This window comes from Triticum aestivum, chromosome 7D (genome assembly GCF_018294505.1).
Source record: "Triticum aestivum cultivar Chinese Spring chromosome 7D, IWGSC CS RefSeq v2.1, whole genome shotgun sequence".
In the NCBI taxonomy this organism is placed as follows: Eukaryota; Viridiplantae; Streptophyta; class Magnoliopsida; order Poales; family Poaceae; genus Triticum; species Triticum aestivum.
In genome coordinates, this window is record NC_057814.1 from 487,032,433 (window position 1) to 487,055,829 (window position 23,397).

General features: G+C 43.7%; 3 protein-coding genes across 4 annotated transcripts; 2 read left to right on the top strand and 1 right to left on the bottom strand.

Moving 5' to 3' along the window:
• The first annotated feature begins 1,193 nt into the window (after nucleotides 1-1,193).
• On the top strand, nucleotides 1,194-7,232 carry LOC123165500 (uncharacterized). Of its 2 annotated transcripts, none has more exons than XM_044583158.1 (8): nucleotides 1,194-1,549; nucleotides 2,158-2,234; nucleotides 2,804-2,955; nucleotides 4,077-4,260; nucleotides 4,638-4,940; nucleotides 5,029-5,106; nucleotides 5,761-6,204; nucleotides 6,648-7,232. In XM_044583158.1, the coding sequence occupies exons 1-8, from the start codon at nucleotides 1,327-1,329 to the stop codon at nucleotides 7,095-7,097; spliced, it is 1,911 nt and encodes a 636-aa protein (XP_044439093.1). In that variant the 5' UTR covers nucleotides 1,194-1,326; the 3' UTR covers nucleotides 7,098-7,232. The 2 variants fall into 2 exon arrangements, with proteins under 2 accessions (XP_044439093.1, XP_044439094.1); XM_044583159.1 differs by having other exon boundaries at nucleotides 1,195-1,549; nucleotides 2,158-2,225.
• A 3,439-nt stretch (nucleotides 7,233-10,671) lies between these two features.
• LOC123163884 (glucan endo-1,3-beta-glucosidase 14) lies at nucleotides 10,672-14,336 on the top strand. Its single transcript, XM_044581287.1, has 3 exons — nucleotides 10,672-11,560; nucleotides 11,727-12,772; nucleotides 14,147-14,336. The coding sequence occupies exons 1-3, from the start codon at nucleotides 11,347-11,349 to the stop codon at nucleotides 14,213-14,215; spliced, it is 1,329 nt and encodes a 442-aa protein (XP_044437222.1). The 5' UTR covers nucleotides 10,672-11,346; the 3' UTR covers nucleotides 14,216-14,336.
• A 3,174-nt stretch (nucleotides 14,337-17,510) lies between these two features.
• On the bottom strand, nucleotides 17,511-21,929 carry LOC123170551 (uncharacterized). The gene is made up of 3 exons (XM_044588410.1): nucleotides 21,610-21,929; nucleotides 20,247-20,300; nucleotides 17,511-20,156 (listed from the first exon to the last, which is right to left on the bottom strand). The coding sequence occupies exon 3, from the start codon at nucleotides 19,906-19,908 to the stop codon at nucleotides 17,992-17,994; it is 1,917 nt and encodes a 638-aa protein (XP_044444345.1). The 5' UTR covers nucleotides 19,909-20,156; nucleotides 20,247-20,300; nucleotides 21,610-21,929; the 3' UTR covers nucleotides 17,511-17,991.
• Between the last annotated feature and the right edge of the window lie 1,468 nt (nucleotides 21,930-23,397).

Here is a 23,397-nt window from a genome sequence, read left to right on the forward strand (position 1 = left end):
AATGCACATACTATTGAAGACGTAATAACATGTTTCCCATTTCTCTTACAAATGTGGTTAACTGTGGTTTTGGTTGTTGCAATAATAAACCTTTAAGATTGTTCAAATTTTGTTAAAGGGTTTCCAAAACTGAAATATCATAAGATGGTGATGACCAGTGGAGGGGAGAGAGAGAGAGAGAGTATGATGTGTCTATTGTTCAAGAAACATAGTGTTTTTTCATTCAAAGGGCTTTCTTAAAAAATAATATAGGAATTTTCCTAAGGATTTCTTCGTACTATAAGTTTTTTTCCATGTATTACATCTGTTTGAAAAGTTCTTTGTTTTCTTATATTACAAACTTTTACACAAGTACAATATTAATCCCTCGGTAAGAAAATATAAGAGTGTTTAGTTATCTAAACGCTCTTTTTTATGGAGGGAGTATAATATTCAAGGGCATCTCTAGTGGAGAAGCCTGTTTCCCCCAATGTGTTGGCGCGAACGTTCGAATGCAAAAACACATGCCAAACTATCTCCCCTAAAGCTGGGCTAAAAGATCAGACTATCTCAAACCTAGCCATACGTGGGTGAAAAATAAGGTTGTTCGTGCATGTCCGCCGCGTTGGCCTGACACATCGACCCTATCGCAAACCCAACAAAAAGATTCGTTTGGTTCCCACTCTCTCACCTATATTCTATCCTCTCCTCCCCCGAACCCTAGCCCAATGCACCCCAAACCCGCTTCGTCTCTGCTCGGTTGATTGGAGCAGAGGGGAGATGATAGAATAGAAAGAGAGCATGGACCAAACTAAGGTTTGGGATGGGCCCGGTGTCGGGCTGATATGGCAGACATGTTCAAACAACTCCACTTCTCTCATCCACGCGTGACCATTGAAAAATGTTCAGACATTTTGCTTAATTTTAGGAAACCCGTTGGGTGCACGTTTTTTTTTATTGGGACTGTCCGCGCGGACATAACGGGAGATGGGCTTCGCCCTCGGAAACATTACATTACATTGCGGTCCTGCATTTTGTTGCCCATTGAAAAACGTTATTTTTCATAATAAGAAGGAAAAAAATCACAATTCCTTTTTTCTGGAACGGAAAACCTACCATCTTTGAGACCCCTCCATACTCGATCGGAAAAGCCCTAGCACGACCTTTCTAGTATTTCAGTTCCATTCCATCCCGAGAAAACAAAACAAAAAGAAATACTTTCTCGGAGAGCAACAAGAGTCCACTAGTCCTGCTCCGGTCCGGCCCTCCCCGCAGCCGCCGCGCGCACAGGCACAGCCCCACAGCCCCAAACCAGAGCGAGCGGTCGGCGGCGCGGCGGAAGGGGGAATGATGGATGCGCGGCGGTGGCAGTCCCCGGCGGCGGCCGCCGCGGCGGCCGAGGCGGCGGCGGAGGACGCGTCCGGCGGCGGGGGCGGGCCCTCGAGGCGGCCGCCACGCCGCGGCCTGCACCGCGCGTCGCCCTACGGGCTGGGCCCCCGGCGCTGGCTCCCGAAGCCCCCGGTGGCCTCCAGCGTCTTCCCCGCCGCGTCCCGTGACCACGCCGCCGCAGGCATATCCTCTCCCCCACCATTGTTATGTTCCGCGATTGACACCAATCTAGGGTTGTATAAGCACCGCAATAGCCTGCCGATCCGGTCCATTTTAGCTGATTTATTCATGCCTGAGAACTTCATTTTGTTTTATCTATTTGATTGATGTGGTTTGGTACCGTTACCATTGTCCTCCTTGGAACGTGCATAATATGGTTGGTTTGCCGAGTCAGCATGAGGTCAAGCTTGTGAGCTGAATCCTTGCCGTAGGTACAAGTTTGTGCAAGCGTCCAGCCAGCATTGTAGATTTGTAGTAGAATTTCTGCAGTAAGCGGAGTAGTTTCCACGAGTTCAGTTCACTATTGGATACTAATTCATCCTGTGTTCACTGATGAAGCGATTCCTTACTTGATCTGGGTATTGGATAATATGCTCCTCTCTGCACCATTTATTATTGTTTTAATTTAATCTATGATGTGATCTAAAATTTGGATTGTCTCATATGGTTGCTGCCTCGTTGGTTAATCTAGAGTTATTGTTCGAATAAATTAATGCAAAAGTAGCTCCTTCTTTTTCTTGCAAAACATGTCTAAGGTGGATCCCTTGTTGCTGCTTGTAATGTTTGCAGACGATAATAGGATGGGTCAATATGAATCAATGGATGTTGCGCATGAAGCGAGCAGAGTAACACATGAAGTAAGCAGGGTACATTTTAATTATGCATTGAATGCATTAGCTTGCCTTCCTATGATTTGTATAACTTAATGAATCTGCTATATATAGAGCTTCTTTGCGTACTTCTTTACGTTGTCTCAAATGCCATGCTGCCACAGTTACAATGAACTGTAGGCCATGTCAAGTATTGTGCAGAGTGATCTATTCAATGAGTGGCACAAAGATGTTTCACGGCAAAGAAATTAATATAACAATGCATACCGTAGAAGTTCTGCTCTGTTCATAGTAAAAGAATCCGATGTTCAAATGGTTTTCCTTCATCTGTCCAGATCACTAGAAAATAGTCCATTTGACATTTCCCTCATCAGGTTAATGCCCGAATCAGTTAATCTTTTTAAGTGCATGTACTGGTGGAACTGAAAGATGATAACCATATATGTAATTCTGAGCTGATATATTGTTTGAGAGCTGCAAGGTCAATTGTTCACTTTGTGATTTTACTCTGTTAGCATGGTTGGGGACTAGTATTACATTCAACTTCCAGTTATGATGTATCTGCTGGTGATTTTTTGTAACTTCTGATCTGCCTGAAACTGCAGAATAAGTCTATGGAACCAAATACCAATGCTATAACCAATGTGGCCCTAACGTTTTCAAACGAAGCCAACCTGCTGCCTGAAGGTGATTACATAAATCGAAGCAGTGGACTTGCTGAAATCGAGAAGATCATCAAGCAGAAGCAATTTTCTAGGTAGGTTTTGTGGTGCGTACTTTTAGACTCTGTTTTAATTCAATCTTCAAATATATTTCGCTGGATCTTTTGTAAGTGTGGAAATGTGGGAAACCAAAACCATATTTCCTTTTTGTCCAGAACTAAAAATACCCCCTTACTTAACTGTAAGATGGGGAAAACAATAGAAACACTGTTATGTGAGGAACCACATATGGTCGGAGGACCCTAGCCCCGGTCGCATCACCCCCTGGTCCATCCCAAAGTGGTTAGGATTTCTGTACTGCTACAAGTTAATTATTAAGGTTCAGATTCGTATTAGGTGCAGAGTCCAGATTAGTTATTAGGTTCAGAGTAGAACCTGTTTCAGAGTCCAGATTGTATTTCCTTTGAGTTGGCTTGTCAGCCAAGCTATTCCTGTTATGTATGGGGCTTCTTCCACGTCAATAAAGCATCAGAATTCAAAGTATTACTATCTATTAGGCCTAGAGTAATTAGTGTTTGTTGCACACACAAGTTAGAAGTTCAGAGCCATTCTTTGCAATGGGTTGTTTGCATGTGTCAATAAAGTTGAGAAAAGCAAGAATACATTAATAACTCTATTTTTACAACTAATCTGATAGATGAAATGCTTGGGTAATTGATTCTGGGTAATAAAGATCTAATTTTACTACTGGTCTAATACTAGATTACATCTTTGGGTAATCTACGTAATATAGGTAATTTGATTGTGGCCTTTAAGATTGTACTCATAATTATTTTCCCAATTGTCAGATTAGTATACTGCTGTTCTTTCTTATATGGAGTCTTTTGCTCGCTGTAGTGGCGTAGTCTTCTGAATTCTGTTGTGCCTATAAGAGTGTTTACTGGAGTGTTCCCTCTCATTATTCTTTTCATCTTGCCAGGGGTTTCTTAACTGGAGTAAACACACATCATTCAAAATTTAAAAAATATGTCTCTTACCCTCTTTAGCTCTCCACTAGCTCCATAGCATATACCAATTGGTTATCTAGTCTCCGCCTTAATTCTTATTGACTGAAAGCACTCAAGTTTTACTTTTGACCAAAAGCACTCAGCTGTTGCGTTTTGTTCATTGAAATTTGAAATCTCAGCTGAATCGATTTATTTATTTTGCCTTACAGGGATGAAACAGAACGTTTGATAGAGATCATGCGTTCGAGGACTCCTGATCTCCATGACGATCATCAGAGAGCTACGCAGTCTTTTGCGAAAGAAACTGAAACTACACCATTTTCAAACAAACTGGTGATACCTGCAAAGCCAGATGAACGAAATTGGGGGACTGATATGTTTGCACAGTCAAATGTAAGATCATCATATCTCTACAATTTCATCTCCTAATTATTTCTGTACAAACGGCCCTTAAACAAATGCTGAGACTATTATCCCTGTTATTTCTTATCTGTATGGAATACAATTTCCAGGTTCCTTCTGTTTCGTTTGTGAAATTCAAATGTGTATGCCTGTATAATACTAGTTTCCTGACTACTCTGCCAATATGAAAATCTTTATAGTTTTCTTCATCTACAATATTTTGAATTGATTTTTTTTGTCTACTAGTAAATTTCTATGGTGTGCAGGAGCAAAATTTATGCAAATTATTTAAAAAATATCATAATATACCCGCTTTTCCTGCCTGATTTCTTGTTCATCTGATCTTATGATTTTCATTGGCTTTCTAGGTGCATGATGCTACTTCTCCCATTGAACTTGCTAGAGCTTATATGGAAGCACAGACCTCAGCAAGTGTACATGAATCTCAAAAGAGAAAATTCAGAGCTTTGAGTCATGGAGTTGAAATTGAGAATTCAGCATCAAAAATATTCCCTAAAGTGGCCATGGACTCTCCTGTGCGCTGGCCAGGTTCAGTTGTCCGAGACCATACAAACCACTACCTTACACCACAAAGTAATAAACGAAGAGCTCTTCCTCCTGCATCCTTTCGCTCACCATATACTGGCTCAGTTTTCCGAAGATCTGTCAAGGTCTGTCCGGTTATGATTTTTATGTGATTCCTGCCATGTGTCACATTTCTGGTGCTGTAATTGTGTGTTTATTGGTATGTGCTTACAGAGAACAGGACATCTTGATACCTATAGTAACTCATCTGGGCGGCCTCAACTTTCAACACCTTTTTCCGTTGGAAGTAAGGTATTGCTTAATTACTCATGGTTTTTTTTTCTCACCATGATGTATCACTTTTTTCTTTTGCTTCATTAGTTTGTTGATATTCAGTTTTGAGTAATAAGCTCATTTAGGATGGATATGTCCATCATGGGATCATCCATCATTTTGTGGCATGGCTTGACATTTTCTTTATCTTCTGTTGTCACTTTAGCCATGAAATAGCCATTGGCAGACCAACTGATACCTCATACCAAACAAGAAGGCTAGGTTGAGTTAGGATCATACACTCCTAGAACAATCCACTCTTCGAACCAATCACTCCAAATCGTATAGTTCCAGATTGCAATATTCATTGTTGGCAATACTGTGACCCAGTTGATCATTTAAGATTGGAACTATTGTGATAACTACTGAAGCTAAGATGACTGCATTGAGTACATTTGCATTCCTGTAGTTCATTCAGTATATCCTCATAAGTTTTGGACTACGATCCGCAACTGAAAGTGGGTTACAACATTGTCGCTATCTTTAAAACCTTCAGTGCTGACTGCTGACTTCCTACTTTAAAACTTCAGCGCTGACTGCTGAGGTCTGAAGGCATTAACTGTTTGGATTATCTTACAACTCATAATTTGCATACATAATTCATCTGTTCTGACCCCTTTTCTGAAAATATAGGCAATGCTAGAGGATAAAATGACATCAACTGATGATGTTCTTGGAGTGCAACCATCAACCTCTTCCGAAAGAGTACATGCAGATGCCGTTGGCACTGATACTCCACGTACATTCACCCTAGAAAGACCTCACGGCAAAGGCACCATAGAAAGTGGCTCGACTACTGGACGTATACCAGTGGCAGACAATATTTCCAAGCATGCTGCTGTATCTGTTCACCCCAAGTCAAGCCAGACAGCTCAGAAAATACTCCAGCATCTTGAGAGGACAATTCCATCCCCTACAGTAAAGCCAGAGCTAAGGCGAACTGCAAAGAGAACTATTCCCCCTGTTGTCATCAGCAGCCCGTATAAAATGCCTGACTCCGTCACTAATAATGCTCCCAGACAGAACAGCCTCAATGAGCATGCCAGTGCTTATCAGGCAATTTCAAATGTGAAGAAGGTATATATCTCAATGTATTTTTCCAGCGCAATAATCTCCTTACTATTTGTGAAATGCATCTAGTGAAGTTTACAATTCGGGATTCATATATCACCAGCCATTGGCTAATGTTTGTGTATAGCCAATGGCTATTTAAACTAGGCTGAAACACTTGAAGAATTATGTTAGTGCAATGCAGCTGAATAGTGTTTCCTTGCAACGTTTTCTTCAGACTACAGGCTACTCGTTTAAGTTTTATGTAGTATTGGTACTGTTTGTTACTCCCTCCGTCCCATAATATAAGAGCGTTTTTGACACTACACTAGTGTCAAAAACGCTCTTATATTATGGGACGGAGGGAGTAGTCATTTAGCATTGATTGATTCAGTTTATATAGGCGATGCCTGGCAGAACCATACTATGAACATTTATTTACTCAGATAGCTGTGTTTACATCTGTGCAGGTTCAGGAACCTCCAAGTAGCTCCAATTGTGAGGAGCCGGCTCTGAAGATTCAGAGCCCAGTGGCCACCCTAGAAGTTGCTGAAATGACCAGCTCGCAGCATCCTTCAAAGCCCGACGTGGCAACTGCACCAGCTGCAGCAGTCTCGGATAAAAGCGCGACCAATGGTTTCATGTTCTCATTCCCTGTCACCAAAACCTCAGTTTCGCTTCCAGAACCGCCACCCACGCCTACTTTCTTCTCACCGCCGAAAAGGAGCCTGCCAGCTGACATCCAAGATATCCCCAAGTTCAACTTTGGCTCATCAAGCTCTACGGATAATCTTGTTTTCTCCGTCGATTCGGCGAGCAGCTCTGCTGGTGCAGATGAAGTGGTTCCAACCTTCGAGTTTGGGTCGGACAAGCGAGAGCTTTCCTTCGATGTGGCTGGGAAAGACGCAGTTGTCTCTTAGAGATGGGCATCCTCTGCTATCTGAACCCGCTCGCACTTGTTATTTGCTGGGATGACGGCACCATTTATAACAAACAATACGTGACTTATACAAGAAAACATGGGCCTCGCATACCCCAGTATTTTCTACATATTATTTTTGTGGATGCTCCTGTCCTGAGTTGTGTGCCATTTGCAGGATCTCCCTCCTGTGGGTCTCTCAACCGGGCCTGGAGCTGGAGTCAGTTGGGCATCAGCCGATTTGGTGTCCACACGGCTTTCGTATGCCTGAATAAAACTTCATAAAGCAATACCTTTTTGGTCCAAGGTATGCCTCTGATTACGTGTGTCTAAATCTGTTGGAAAGGACCTCCTTTTCTCAGTGGAAGCGCGTCTGATCCCGCGCATTTCGACGTATCATCCGACTTGGAAAAACCAAAACCAACAAGGGGGACGATCTGGTTCCCAAAGACCCAAAGACAGGAGTCGAGTCCGAGTCATGAGAGTGACCGGCTGATGCAGAAAGGCATTGACTGATTGCGTTTTCGCGCTGGCCTGATGGTACCTTTGAACAAAGCATGGCCAAAATATAGGGTGTCACGCTCATTACAGGAGTATTATTAGTAGTGATAGTCTACCTCATGCATGCATGGTGCTAAATAAAAGTTAACCTTGACGCGCTGGGACGAGCTGATTGGGGGTAGGGCAGGGAGACGGCGTCGCCTTCGTGACAGCGTTCGTGGCCTGGAGAAAGGGGAATCTTGTCCGTGCCATTATTGTAGACTTGAAGTTATATATCTGCCCGGCACGGCGGGTGTGATTTGAGCGGTGGATCGTCCGATTATGGGGTCGATGATGTTCAAGTCTCAACGGCCAATCACAGTGTGTGCAGTAGTGTTCCCAAGAGAGCTGGTGTAGTGGGGCGTCCAACGCGGATGGAGGAGCTTGGAAGCTTCAAGAAGCTGAAAAGTAGGACTAGAAAAGGATTCTACAGAATGTGTATCTACGAAAAATACTTGACAATGAAATCCACACACCCGCATGAATCCCAAAAGAAATACAAGACACGACCATTTCTCCGTCACCACGGAGAGGATGGAAGCCCCGTCAGGCTAGATTTCTTGTTCGAGATCTGATCCTGCTTTGCAAAAAATTCGGGATCTGATCCTTTCTTACCGTCAAGGCCCCTGGTGGTAGGAAACACCTCTACCGCCAAACAGACTGATGGTAGCCTGTACACCCTTACCGCCGAGGTACCCGGCGGTAGGTGCGAGCATGCACTGCGTTTCATACTTAGAAAAAAATGCAACCCTACCGTCAGGGGCTTTGGAGGTAGGCTGTTATACCCTACCGCAAGGGGCCTTGGCGGTAAGAAAAGGGTCGGATCCTGAAATTTTTGCAAAGCAGGGTCAGATCTCGAACAAGTTTCGTAAAAGGGCGAAAAACACAAATTTTGCCGCCCCCTCATCTTGACGATCACGCCGTGATGATTGATTCCCTACTGCTACTGTACCTTCCTCCATGACCGCGGAGGACGACCCAGAATCCCTTTCTCTGGCACAAAGGGCGCGCCCCATGCCACTGCTGATTCCAACGTGATCGTGTCGACGTCACGTCCGGGTCCTCCCTCCGTGACCGTGTGGGCGTGGCGAAAGCTTTATTTGCGTTGCGGTACGGTGCAAATGCAAAGGCAGAATATGGTCGCTGTCAAGGCATCAAACAAAACAGCCGGCCTGTGCCGGTCGACTAGCTAGCTAGCTAGGGTTTCTACGACTGCTTACGTACGCAGCCACACTACACTGGTCGGCCTGCAGCTGCAGCTGATACGCAGGATGAGCGGAGGACCAAACGCGTGGTGCTTCTCGTCTTTTCAGTTCCGCCCCCGAGCTCTCCTGATATTCTGTTTTATGTTTTCGCACAAAAAGGTACTCGTAGGAGAGGTTGTTTTGTTTCGAAACATGATAAAAGAAAAAACCTGTCATTTTTATTACCGAAGAGAAGAATTGACCAGTTAATTAGCAAAAGGAAAGCCGGTCCACAAGGCTACGATCATCAAGCACGATTGTACACAGGGCCCAAGATGACCTGGCTACCCACGTAGACATCACAGTCACGCACACGAACTACCCTAGAGAAAAAAGTACTCCCTCCGTCTCAAAATTCTTATCTTAGATTTGTCTAGATACGAATGTATCTAATACTAAAATGTGACTTGATACATCCGTATCTAGACAAATATAAGACAAGAATTTTGGGACGAAGGGAGTAACACATACAAACGAGAAGAGGGCATCCGCTACCGAGGTCTCGAGAGGTTGTGATTTTGGTTGCTCACCAAAGAGCTCAGCCGGCAAGATGCATGTCCACCCCACAGTTTGACGATTGGCATCCCGGTTTAACTTGCATCGATGAGCTCCTCAAATTGGATTGTAAGCATATCTTCAATGGATAAAGCTTTCGCTTCAAAGAAAAAAAAGAACACTATACTCTATGGCCGTATCTGTAATATACAAATCGACATTTTACGATACTCCTTGAAACGATAAAATAAAATAAATTCCCATCCTACTAGGAAAAGACGTTTTAAGACGAACTCTTGGGGTTCAATAGACACTGGAGAAAGTGTCCTGTATTGGTGAATGGGAAAGGACGGGAATATTCATATATTTTTTCTCATTTGTATCCTTTTCAATGTTAAGCCAATCAGCAAGTCTTTAGTTGCAAAGCCACTTGTTGAGAAGGAACTTTAGGTGTGTGAATGTGATGACCACAGCCCACAGCTTAAAAGCACCACCTCACCACGGGATGGCAACTTACATCTAAAAAGAAGGCCTTGCAAAAAAAGGTGAGCATATAGCACAAAGTAGAAACACCAAAGAAACAGAAAAAAAGGTGGTACTGGCCACACGATCACTGACCTTTAATTAGTTGATCAACACGTCATCGAGTTGGTTACCTATGTACTTTATTTTTTGACAGAAGCATTACAAAAAAAGTCGCTGTTTCTCTTCGAACTGTAAGCTCTAGTTGCATCCGCGTTGCAACTTTATTTTTTTATGTAAAATGCTGTTAGACAAAAAATATATAATGAAATGATCAACTAGCTCCACATGTCGCAGCAATGGACCCCATCGGGGATTATATATGCATCTTACAACTTTCTGTAAGTACACATAACAATACCGATCACGGTAATATTCCCCGCAAAAATACATCGTGTTCTTGGTGAAGTTTGAACCCACGTCCTCTTCATAAGCGCACACATTTCATAAGACATTTCACCTAAAAGGCTAAAACCATGCCAACATTATACAGGTGAAGCGGGCTTATGAGTATATGTGCATGCATGGAGCATCTGTGATTGTACTGTGTTTAGAAAATTACAGAAAAATCAGATTCTAAAAGAGGAGAGAAATAAAAATAACGCATAATTCCCCAAGAAAAGAAAAGGGAAAACCGCATGACTGACCGATCCTCAGAAATGTGAGGCGACCACAGATGAGAAATGCGACGCGCGGCACACTCGAAGGGGCAATCTGCAAAAGACCCGCAAAAGGACTAGTAGACGCGTCCACCACCGTCCACGACAGACGCGCACGCACAGAGCACCACACCACACCACCACCGCCGCCGGCCCCGGTTAACCCCCCTCTGGCCTCCTCCCCTTCCGTTTCAAAAATCAAACACCCCGGACGGAAACCCTCTTTCCTCTCCCCCCTCCCTCCCGGCCGTTGCGGTGGCGAATCCGGGCTGCGACGCGGGGCCGGCGGCGTGACCCTCCGTCCCCTCCTCCGCCGCGTCCCCTTCGTCGGGTCGCCAATCCACCTCGTCCCACCCCGCCCCGCCTCGCCTCGTCTCGTCTCCCAACTTTTTCCGATCTCCTCGTCGCTAAGCAAACAAACCCTTATTAACCCCCCGCCGAAGCAGATGTTCGCCTGGAGAAAAGGGCGCCACTTGCACTGGGCTAGGCACTCTGCTCCCCGGTGCGACTAGAGTAGAGTAGAGCCGGAGCGCCTGGTACGTGCCACTGGGTGCAGCCGAGATTCCTTCTTGCCCTCGACTGGGTTCCGGCGGATTGGTTGGTGTTGTTCTTGCGGATTCTTTCTCCGTTCTTGGCAAGTTCGCCGTCCTGCTCCTGTGCTACTGCGGCGCCGGTGCCGGTGAGGAGGAAGGCTGCCAAGATTGCTCGGGGGCCAGGGGGGAGCAGCCGCCGGTGCCCGGCCTCGGAGTGGCCGCCCCAGCCCGTCTATGGAAGTTGCCGCCCCGACTCCATGCCACGGCCTGGAACCAAATTGCCGAGCACGGCACGGCTTGCCTGCCCTTCTGACGCTGCTTGTCACTCTGGTGCCCGTCTTCTGCTTCGTTCTTGCTCCGGATCGGCCAATTGCGGCGGGCCTGCTATGACGGTGGTCATGGGTCGGCGCCGGTGCGCTCACTGGATGCTGCTGCTCTTCTGTTGCCTCCTCCTCACGTCCCCCTCACATGGTACGCCGTGTTTTTTTATCCAATTCAATTCAGTGTTGTTTTGTCTAGATCATAGAATTCATACATCAAGTTTATTGTCTACTTGAGCAAGGCTTTTGCAACAAAATTACCACCGGCTCTGGTGTCACAAACTGAGATTTGACTGTTGGTGCTTGCTGTTTACCAGGTCATCGTCACAATCGACCCGCTGACGCGTTTGTCGGGGGATACGGGATAAACTACGGGAGAATAGCGAACAACCTCCCGTCTCCGGACAAGGTGGTGGAGCTCCTCAGGAGGTCCAAGATAAGGAATGTCAAGATATATAATGAAGATCACACTGTGCTCGACGCGTTCAAAGGGACAGGGCTCAACCTGGTCATTGCTGTCCACAATGGGTTGCTGAATGCTTTTGCTGCAAATGAGAGCGTCGCGATTGACTGGCTGAATGAGAACGTGCAGCCTTACATTTCTCAGACACGCATTGTTGGAATCACTGTGGGGAATGAGGTGCTGGGAGGCGATCCGAGCTTGGCCGCTCCGCTCGTTGGAGCTGTTAAGAATATGTACGATGGTCTCAAGAAACTGCATCTGGATGACAAAATTGAGCTTTTCACACCTCACTCTGAAGCTGTTTTCGCTACTTCCTATCCGCCCTCTGCATGTGTTTTCAAGGAAGAAATCATGGTGTATATGAAACCGCTGCTGGACTTGTTTTCACGGATCGGCTCACCTTTCTATGTCAATGCATATCCCTTTTTGGCGTACTTAACTGATCCGGGGCAGATCGACATTAATTATGCTCTCTTTCAGCCCAACCCTGGAGTAGTTGATCCGAATACTAGTCTGCACTATGACAACATGTTTGATGCTCAGATAGATGCAGCTTACGCTGCTCTGCAGGCTGCTGGTTATAATGACATGGAAGTCCGGGTGGCAGAGACTGGCTGGGCTTCTAGTGGAGATCAAAATCAAGCAGGACCATCAGTTGAGAATGCAAGGACTTACAATTACAACCTCCGTAAGAGGCTCTTTTTGAGGAAGGGAACTCCTCTCAAGCCAAAGATACCAGTCAAAGCATACATCTTTGCCTTGTTTAATGAGAACTTGAAGAATGGAGATCCTACTGAGAAGCACTATGGGCTCTTCAATCCAGATGGAAGGATTTCATATGATATCGGTTACTCAGGTCTATTACCTTCATCAGCACCCGCATCCTTGCTGTCAATTAAGGTAAGCATTTACTTCTCGCCCATCTACTTGTTTGCCCACTAGTCTTTGTTTTCATTGTATTGTCTCGTTTATATTATAGTAAGGTCTTTGCTCCAGTAATCCACTTTCTCAACATTTATGAACTTCAAAGCAGATTAGAGGTGGATATCAAAAGTTCCAAAGTCATCAATTGCCACTCAAAAGGGTACAGTAGTCAATCAGACATAGCTTTCAAGTCCAAACCTCATATGATGTCTTTAACAAAAGGGGCCCTATCAATTTAATTTCTCCCATGCATCATGGATCATGGCACTTTCAGCTGTCCAGCATCTGTATCACAGTATCAGTATTACAATTCGATACTTAGCTAAGAAAATCAATTAAAAAAACACCATCCCTGTCTTGGGCGGAAGGATTCAAGGCCGTGACGCCCCGAGGTCTGCTGGGGTTCCATCATTCACACATGGGATGAATGTGGCGGTCAATTGTTTGCCGTCCTTATCCAGGTTGTGAATATTGGAATATATGTTTGTTAACAACCAAGGCCTGTCAGTGTTGTGGACGAACATGTTCTTCGGCAAACAGGATTGATACTAATGTTGTCCAGAGAAGAACTTCCATTGCACTAAATAGAGACAACAGATGCTGAGCAGTAAATACTGAGATCCTCCATAAAGTAGACACTAGACAATGACAAGAAATTAACTTGCATGCTTTCAAAACAATTTAAATGCCAGTAGGTTTCTCTTCCGTTTATATTATTATGGAACCTCTTTACCCAGTTGGGATAAGCCAATTTCATTGCACTAATAAATGCCTAGCAAAAAAATTGGATGACCGTCAATTCCTTTCTTCGAAGGTAATTTGTTGTTATGAGTGCAGTGCATAATTGAACGAGGTATTGATCTGCAAGTTCATGTTCTGAACTCTGTAACACTTCCCCTGCAAATAATTTATGGGATTTTTTTGACCAAACATCCTAGATTAATTGGCTTCCGGTACTTTAGCCTACTAGAACAGTTGGCCACTTATACTCATTAAAATCACCTCGGTTCCGGGTATTGTGTAGAAAAAATTATCCCCAATTTGATGTACTGTATTTGTTATACTTCTAGTCCCTCCGTTCCTAAATATAAGTCTTTGTAGAGATTTTACTATGAGTCACATACGGATGTATATAGATGCATTTTAGAGTGTAGATTCATTCATTTTGCTTCGTATGTGGTCTATAGTGAAATCTCTCCAAAGACTTATATTTAGGAACGGAGGGAGTATTAGTCAATTTTTCTATTGGATTCTGGTACTGCCTATTTCTTCCTTACCTTTGGTGTATGATGATAGCACATCATTACGGTGGAAGGTAACCTGATTTGACATTGTGATTTATGCTTGCAGGAGATGCGAGCCTGGGGTTGGATTGCACACTATTCGGCTGCGGTTATCCTAGCTATTTTCTTGTCTTAGGCTTAGTGACTTGATGATTATAGAATAGCACATCTGTTAAGGGTACAATGAAGATGAGGAGTTAGAATGCCTGCTTGTACTGGGAAACTCAGAATGGAAATTCAAATAATGGTTCCCTGCACACCAGTTTCGTTTGTGTTCCCCTCACCCCTTTTACCTGTGAAAAGAACATGGTTTTGAATTTTTACTGTATATATATTTATTTTAGCGTTAGAAATGCAGTATGAAGCTTATCATCCTCTGCAACCTATCAAAATTTTACCATGCCAAGTGCCAAGAAAAAATGGACTTGGACACGTGAGATGCTTTTATCTTTTCTTTTTCTGACGGCCTGGTGGACGTGGTGTCCATTGAACTGCCAGGCTGACAGGATTAAGAAACCATTGTTCGTCGTTTCTTCCCCAGTAAGTAGTGGATCTCAGACATAATTACATGTTGCACTCAAGGCACCTGCTTTTCTACCCCCTCCGGAGCCTCTGTACAATGTTTCCTCATAAATTGTATAGGAGCTGCGTCAATTAATTCGTATCGAAGGGAGCACTAGACTTCAGAACCACTAGAATTCTCTAGTCTGAATTTTGAAATCATGGATATGAACTCGAGGCTGTTCTTAAAATCATGGAAACCACAAAACCATACTCTGAATAATACTGAGACTTTCAATGCCTTTCATACTGCTAAGCTGCCATGTACTCTCTCCGTAAAGTAAAGTAGTGGTCTAAACACTCTTATATTTCTTTAAAGAGGGAGTACCAATTATTATATGAACTAGGGGACTGCAAAAGGTTAATGGACCAGCATGGTCAGATGATTTTACCTCCAATAATTGTTGTACTTGTGTCCTTTTGGATCCACGTGTAATAAGCATGATGAGTCGTGATTTTTTTTTTACAAAAGCATGATGTGTCGTTGCTGAAGCAATCGTATCTTAAACAATCGTTCATCTCATCATCATCTCTGTAAGAAAAAAAGAGAACAGGCCTAGGCCTGCTTCAGTAGTGGGCAGCCCTTTATTCTCTCGCCGTCCTTTCTCCCCTTGCAACTTTTGATCCATCTTTTCTGCAAAGAGTATAATATCAGGGAGTAAAAGGAGAAGTAGGACTTTCAGGATGTGCCAACTCTTCTTTTGAATTATGTTTTTCTTTTCCTCGGAGGGGATGCCAGTGAGTGAGTGAGGCAGTGGTGAGCATTGGATCCCACTGCAGTATCATGTGATGACTGATCGGAAAGTATCAGATGATATCAGTCCTTATATGCTACCATGACACCAACTTTAAAAATTCACATTTAAACTTGTCAAAAAATTCTGAAAAAATCATGGATGTTCATGACATATATGTCGACAACCCCTAAAAAAATCAGATCAAAATTCAAAATATACATGAAGAAACAAAAAAGACAAATTCATCATGAATAGTGTCATTCACATCTGAATTTGTCTTTTTTGTTTCTCTTTGTGTATGTCGAATTTTGATCTGATTTTTTTAGGGGTTGTCGACATATATGTCATCAACATCCATGATTTCTTTCAGAATTTTTTGACAAATTTAAATTTGAATTTTTAAAGTTGATATCATGGTAGCATATAAGGGCTGGTATCACCTGATACCTATGTGAAGTTCACAGTATATATTAGTATTGTTATTGCAGGACTATGTACTGGCTGGCCTCTCGGCTTTTGGCATGATATAGATACGCGTTAGACGTACAGTGTTTGGTGGGGTTTAAAAAAATATGTACCATGGCGTGGTTATTAATACCAATACTGTCGAAAGTGCTGTTCTAATCCCGAGCTTGGGTGAACAGTAAAATAAAAAAGGTTCTGATTTTTGTGTGCGCGCACAGACATTTTTTTTTGATAGCTTGTAAAATTTCATCGTCGGGAGACATTCGTGAAAAACGTGGCAAAAAATAAACAAAATGATGCTGCAAAATGCGTTTGAAAGTAACATTTTGGAGCATTGGTTTTTTTGCCACATTTTCCACGAATGTTATATGATGATGAAATTTTACAAGCTATGAAAACATTTGTTAATGTTTCACACAATCATTTTATTTTGGTTTTACTGTTCATCCAAGCTCATATGAGCTCGGTATCATAAGAGCTGTGTCCATAATACTATTTAACTTGACAGCAAATAATCCAAAACCTGAGTGAGCAGAGGAGCTATTCCTGAACCAACAACTGACGATCCAAACAACTAAAGAGGACATAATACTCCAAATCACAATCTGAAAGACTATAGGTTACAGTAATATTGTGTCATATGTACTCAGCCAAAAACTAGCAACATTTTCTTTTCGAGTTATCACACTAAGCGGGCATTTTGAGGCCACATAGGTTTTGAGTAGGGCACAATGGAAATCAAGGTACGGATGAGATGCCGGCAACAATTCAGGGACACAAGTTCGTATAAAAAGATTGAACATCGTAATGGCCATAACCATGCATCTTTTGAGCTTCTGTTCCTTTGGGGCCTTAGTACGATGATTGTTTGACTGTCTACTGCAACAAGGTTTGTTCGGCTCCGGTGATGCAAGAGCGATGATGGCGGCGTGTCTTCGGCTTGCTCCAATGTTCGTAGTCATCACTAGATGGTCCATGGACCTAGTTAGGATTTTTATTACATCTAGTCTTCTTCGTACCGCCATAATTGATTATGAATAGATCGGAAAGTTCTCACGCAAAAAAAGAAGTGCTCCCTCTATTCACAAGTATTAAGATGTTTTGGATATTTTAATATGGACTACATACAAATTGAAATGAGTGAACAAACACACTCAATATGTGTCTATATACGTTTGATTCACAAAAAAGTTAGAACATCTCATATTTGTGAAGGGGGGAGAGAATACAACACAAGAGAAAATGCAGGCAATCTGGAAAAGATCATGCCTTTCTTGCCCTCCTCTTGCAAAGCTAAGCTTCAGCTGAAAACATGAGCCTTACGATCCTCAGTCGTGTTGGCAAGCTACTTTTGATGTTTAATAAAGGCCATATTTTTTCTCTCGTTAAAAAAACATGTACATCTACACATCTCAATATATTTCTTTTATACTCCCTCCGTTCCAAATTACTTGTCATGGTTTTAGTTCAAATTTGAACTAAAACCACGACAAGTAATTTGGAACTCGAACTAAAACCACGACAAGTAATTTGGAACACAGGGAGTATAATATAATGGAATATCTTGTGAGAAGTAAACATTCAGCCTCTGCCTTGAGGGAATCAGAGAACTGAGAAGCCTTATGCATGCAGGATAAAATCACTAGCCCTGGCACAGAGGATGGGAGATACAGCAACCATCACAACCATAACTTTCTTATTGTTCAGATGGGACAAAACCAACTTTACACACACACAATATATGTTTGTATACAACAGCATGGCAACTTCAATATTTACTACAACCAAATGTTCCATAGGCGAACCAACTGATGGGAGGAACCTCACACATGACTAATTTCTTCATGCATAACTGTAACAGACCACTGTACTACACACACAACTTTTTTTTTGGAACAGAAGAAGGATCCAGAAGGTCACCTTCTTCAACACAAGACCTAACATTAATTAACACTTCCACACCCAACCCCTTTTTATTTATATCTATCTTACAGAGGGGTAGTTAATACATACAAATCCATAAGTAAGACAACACTTCACACAATCATACCGCAGCCTTCTTCACACCATAGGACAGGAGCAGGAGATACTTGCCAGACGAAACGAACCGTGTCGAAACGGATGTCGGGCAGGAGGAAAGCCTTGGGCGCTAGAGCCAGCTGCTGCGACCAGAGGCGCTGAATTCCTTGGCAGGTTTGGAGCTGCGAGGCGCCGAGGTACTGGCCTCAGCGTTGTTGCTGGAGTCCTCCCCGAAGCTCAGACCATTAGCAAACATTGACACGATGTTACCGCCGTGCACCCGGCCCTCGGGAAGAGGCGCACGACCGGGAGCCTCCACTGGAAGCATGGAGATGCTGCGCCTGCTGGTTTCGGAGTTTGCAGGGTGGCTCCGACGATCAAGGGAAGCAGCGCTGCTTGTAATGCTGAAAGCGGCCAGCGTTCGGCCACCGTGGATACGGTCATCATCCAGCAGCGGGTTGTGATGAACGCACATGCCTTTCTTGCCTCTTGCAAGGCGGTCACAGGGAGGACTGCCAGCTCCGAGGTCGGACCCTGGGTGGCCCCACGTGCAGCGTTTGCCCCCGCCGTGTGCCTTGCAGAAGTCGGTGCTTCCCTGTGCGCTCTTATCACACCCAGCAGATATGCACCTCTTGCCCCCACCATGACCAACGCAGCGATCGGTACGACCTCGAGCGCTCTTGGTGCATCCTTCCACCACACACCTCTTGCCACCTCCATGCGCAACGCAGAACTGTGTACCTCCGTGCACACATTTTGTGCAGCCTTGAGCCGAACAACGTTTGCCTCCTCCATGCCCTTTGCAGAATGGCGTGCTTCCCTCAGCACCCTTTGTACAGTCAGGGTGCGTGCATCTTCTGCCACCACCATGCGATTTGCAGAAATCAGTACTTCCCTGGGCGCCCTTCGTGCAACCAGCATGCTGACAGCGAGGTCCGCCTCCATGGGCAATGCATAAGCCTGAACGCCCTTCCGCGCTCTTTGTGCAGTTCTCCTGTTGACACCTTTTCCCACCACCATGTTTGATACAGCGGCCAGATTTCCCTCTTGCCGCTCTTCTGCAGCCGTCATGGATACAACGCCGACCACCACCATGGCCTATGCAGTAATCAGTGCGGCCTTCAGCGCTCTTGGTGCACCCAAGGTGCCCGCAGCGCCGTCCCCCTCCATGAGCTTTACAGAAGATGGTCTTGCCCTCGGCGCCTTTGTTGCATCCCTCTTTACGGCACCTTCTCCCCCCACCATGTGCAATGCAGCGCCCTGACGAACCTCTGGCCCCTTTTCTACATCCTGGATATGAACAAACTTTTGTGCTGCTGATGCGATGTTGTGGACTAACAGACCCGGAAGTACAGGTCGCTGGACTTTCTTGTAGTTGGAGCAATGTTGGCATTGAAGCTGGACCCTGACTCTGGTTAGAGCTGCCTGATAAAACTTGCCTCAGAGAAAACCCAGTCATCATTGCAGTCTTATTAAGGAAAGAAAGGAACTGACCACCAGACGGTCGACGAAGAGATGTAGAACCTTCGTCAACTCTTGGGACTAAGTCCATAATGTATGGCTGCAGAAATGTGCTGTTCTGTTTGGTTGCTGAAGTTAGGTCTTGTCCAGTAATAGCAGATTGACATGGTCCAACAGACAAAGATAACTCAAGATCCAGCCCAGCTTTCGCCGAAGTTCTCTTAAAATCACTAGCCTGCTTATCCAGCCTGGAAGTACCTTCACTGCCCAGCGTAAGATAATTTAAGCCCAAATCAACAGAAGAACCTTCATCACTACCCTTAGGAGAAGATATGGTGCAGCCAGCACGCATACTTTGCTTGCTGGAATCTGAGTTTGATGAGTTGCCCAGACCAAGCGACAAGCCATCAAACTTCCTCTTGGTTCCTCTTGGTTGGTTGTACAGATAACCGTGAGCTTGCCCATCAAGTTGACTATTACTGTCTGTGGGGTGACTGGCTACTGGGACGACAGGGAACTTGCTCACAATGGCCCTTGGATTTGAGAAACTTATAGTAAATGCTGACTGCCCAGGCCTGGGATCCATTGTTATCAGTGACCAAGCTTGCCTCACTTCCGGGTTAAATAATGGTCAACGAACTACCAAGTTAGAAAACCTAAGGCATTTAGCAGTACATGTTATCTTTGCAACCACCGCTGACAAACCCTGAAGTATCTCTACGATCCATCTTCCAGTGCTCTACGTAGAGATGAAGTTATTTCTTCTCAAAGCAGAGACAATGCTAAACTTCAGAGGAATCACACCAGGGTTTTATCTGGCCAAGTGAATCACAGCTGCAGAGAAGGAAAGGAAAATGGTCAATCAATGCTCATGAGTCGACATAATGCACAAACTCAATTGATATACAGCTGAAATAAAATTACCAAATTAGTCTGGGAAGTACTGTAGGGTACTGTTCAATCATGTAACGCTACCACCTGAGACATAATGCCAACTTTTGTTATAAGATAGGGACAAGACAACAATTTGAATTGCATGTCATTTCGAAAAGAAAGAGAACTCGAATCGTAGGTCTATGAAATCTGGTCTAAACTTAAGGAATCGAAAGTATTACCCCTCTTACTGAATAGCAAGCATTTCAATTACTCCCTCCAGTTCTAAATGTCTTTTTAGAGATTTCAATACAAACTACATACGGATGTATATAGACATATTTTAGAGTGTATATTCATTCATTTTGCTCCGTATGTAGTCCCTTATTGGAGTCTCTAAAAAGACTTATATTTAGCAACGGAGGGAGTATTAAGTACATAGAGAAAAATTCCGGCTGTGTATTAAAAAGAATAGAATTCCAAAACTGATTTTCATCGACCAAAGTGAAATGGTACTATATAAAACGATTAAATGAAACAGCAAGAATCTAGTCATCTAATAGCACAATAGAAAAACACAAATCAATTTGCCTAGTATGGGGAGTAGTCACTGCTGGCAGTTACTTAACAACAGAAGAAGAATATCAGTACCATGTCGTAATGACTGGAAAAAGGCGAGAAAAGAAACAGCATATATCTGCAAGAGATGACTTGATGCAACTGCACTGTTGTAGTACTATATAGGGACACTTTACACCTAAGGCACCTGCAAAACGCATAGGACAGGAATATTCTACTTTCTTCTCAACCCAACAAGCAAAATGGAATCTGGTTTCAGCTAATAGTCAAACTGAAGAAATTCTGCACACTTAAACATGAAACAGAGATGCCTAATGACCTAATCACTTTGGAAGCTCAAATTGAGGATCATTCGAAGATTCACCCAACAGGAACGGTCAAATGGGATGTTAGTTACTACTTGCAACTCCAAACAGAAAAGGCGGTGCAAACAGGATAACTGTAAATGCAAAAGCTTGATTTTAATCTCTTTACACAGATGTTCTTATTCCAAGAATATCGTTTACACCTATGGTTTTTCTGCCCTACGGATGGTATGTCACCAGCAAAACATTGCAGAGATATTCCCAACACACACACACAAAAACTAGGAATCCAAAACGCGAATTCCATTTCCACGCAAAACCTATGCAGCTCAACAAAGGTGATCTGTGAACAGTATCTCACCATAAAATAATAATAACAGACCGAACAACTACACGACACACCGAACCGTGTAACCGGCAGCAAGGATCAATTCACGGCCCTCGCCAGCCCAGGGCCGGATCTAGGTGGTGCGCACACGGCGTACCGAAAATTCGCAGAGGTCATCACTGGATGGCGAAAAAGCTCATACCTCGAAGACGAATGTCCGAGATTGCTGACGAGGGGGCGGCGGCCAAGAACGGGAGCGGCGGCGGCGGCGGGAGAATCGGATGCGTCCGGCGGCGGCGGCGCCGCGGCAGCGGGAGGGGGGGCAAAGGCGGCGGCCAGGAGGGGGAGGCGGAAGAGGAAAGGAAGGGGATGGTGGAGGGGAGCCGCTTATGTAGAGGATCGAGTGCTTGCCCAGATTGGCGTTGTGGACGACGCCGCAGGCGCACGAGAGCAAATCAAAATCCCTTCTTTTTCTGTGCTCTGTTTTCCTTGGAAATGGAGCGTGTGATGGGAAGAAGCGAGGGAGGGGATGGGGAGTGGCTCAATATTCTTTTCGAAGCTTTGTCATGTAGGTCCCTGTGGTTACTTATAATTGCTGAGGGTATCTTTGGATTGTCAGAATTTCAAAGATTTTTTGTACTCCCTCCATTTTTATTTACTCCGCATATTAGCTTTGACCTAAGTCAAACTTTATAAAGTTTGACCAAATTTATCGATAACAATCTAAACTTTCACAACAAAAAATATATATGGTATGAAAATATATTGAATGATGATTCTAATGGTATTGACTTGGTATCGTGGATGTTAATTGTTTTCTGTATGAACTTGGTCAAAATTTAGAAAGTTTGACCAGAGACAAAGCTAATATGCGAAGTAAATAAAAACAGAGGGAGTACGTACTTTGAATCTAAGGCCTCTTTAGTACGGATGTAAATGGTACGCATAATTTCCATTCCGATTCCGTATCCGCATCCGTCTCAAAAGATATGGTATGCACTTGCACGAATCCACCGGATATGGATGTGGATATGGAATTTGGTCAACCAGATATTCGGTTGATATGGTATCGGTAATATCCGGCGGATATGGATTACCCGATATTTTTTGTGGAATATCCGAGGCTATCAAATAGGATTATCCGACAAATTTAGGCCAATCAACAAGCCCAAATATCGAACTAGCCCACTAATTAGAATCGTCACATATAAATTGTTGCCGTATTGGTGTGAGTTGTGTCTATAAATCCTTGTCACTCTCTGTGTTATGCGGTTGTATAAAAAGTTGTGTTCATATTGTTTGCAGAGTAGAAATGAAATCATGTCTCATTGCACGTATGACCCATTACGTTTTTGTCCGTTTTCGCTCAGTCCTATAAAATCCACATTCAAATCCGTATCCGGTCATTAACCGCTCCGCTACAAATCCGACAAAACATATGATAAAGATATGAGGAAGGCATTATCCGATCCGTTTACATAACTATCTTTTGGTTCATATGATAGGAATGTTGCTCAATTCCTACAGGGAAGAGATGTCATTTGAAGTATATGATAGGAATGGTTTCATTGAGTCTTGGTTAATGTTTTTCCCTTTGAAATGTGAAGGACTAGTTCTTATCCTACATAGGAATAGGAATCTATTCCTAGAAACCAAAGAGCTCCAAAAGATTTTTTCCGCAAAAATCTTATTCACAATTTCTACAAAAATCCTACAAACGAAAGGAGCCTAAAGAATGGTGATGTCTAAATTTCTATGCCTCCGTTCCATAGGAATTCTCACTCGAACCTCTATTTAGTTAAACTTGTTTGTGTAAGAGTATTATCAAGCGGTAATCCACATGTAGGCCCAGGCTCATCCGCACAAGGTGAGCACCCAATTAAAAAATAGTAAAAACTTATTCTTTTGACGTTGAAGATGCTCAAGTGAACCAGGCGTGTGCCAAATTTTCCTATGTGTTATATTCAGACAACTATTCTTGAAGTCCCCC

What these genes read in the sequence shown, in the direction of transcription:
- LOC123165500 (XM_044583158.1), top strand. Translation starts at nt 1,327, where the DNA reads ATGATGGATGCGCGGCGGTGGCAGTCCCCGGCGGCGGCCGCCGCGGCG. An exon ending in TAACACATGAAGTAAGCAGG is followed by an intron (nt 2,235 to 2,803) that starts GTACATTTTAAT and finishes CTGAAACTGCAG; the next exon opens with AATAAGTCTATGGAACCAAA. An exon ending in CTTTTTCCGTTGGAAGTAAG is followed by an intron (nt 5,107 to 5,760) that starts GTATTGCTTAAT and finishes CTGAAAATATAG; the next exon opens with GCAATGCTAGAGGATAAAAT.
- LOC123163884 (XM_044581287.1), top strand. Translation starts at nt 11,347, where the DNA reads ATGCCACGGCCTGGAACCAAATTGCCGAGCACGGCACGGCTTGCCTGC. An exon ending in CCTCACGTCCCCCTCACATG is followed by an intron (nt 11,561 to 11,726) that starts GTACGCCGTGTT and finishes GCTGTTTACCAG; the next exon opens with GTCATCGTCACAATCGACCC. An exon ending in CATCCTTGCTGTCAATTAAG is followed by an intron (nt 12,773 to 14,146) that starts GTAAGCATTTAC and finishes TTATGCTTGCAG; the next exon opens with GAGATGCGAGCCTGGGGTTG.
- LOC123170551 (XM_044588410.1), bottom strand. Translation starts at nt 19,908, where the DNA reads ATGGATCCCAGGCCTGGGCAGTCAGCATTTACTATAAGTTTCTCAAAT.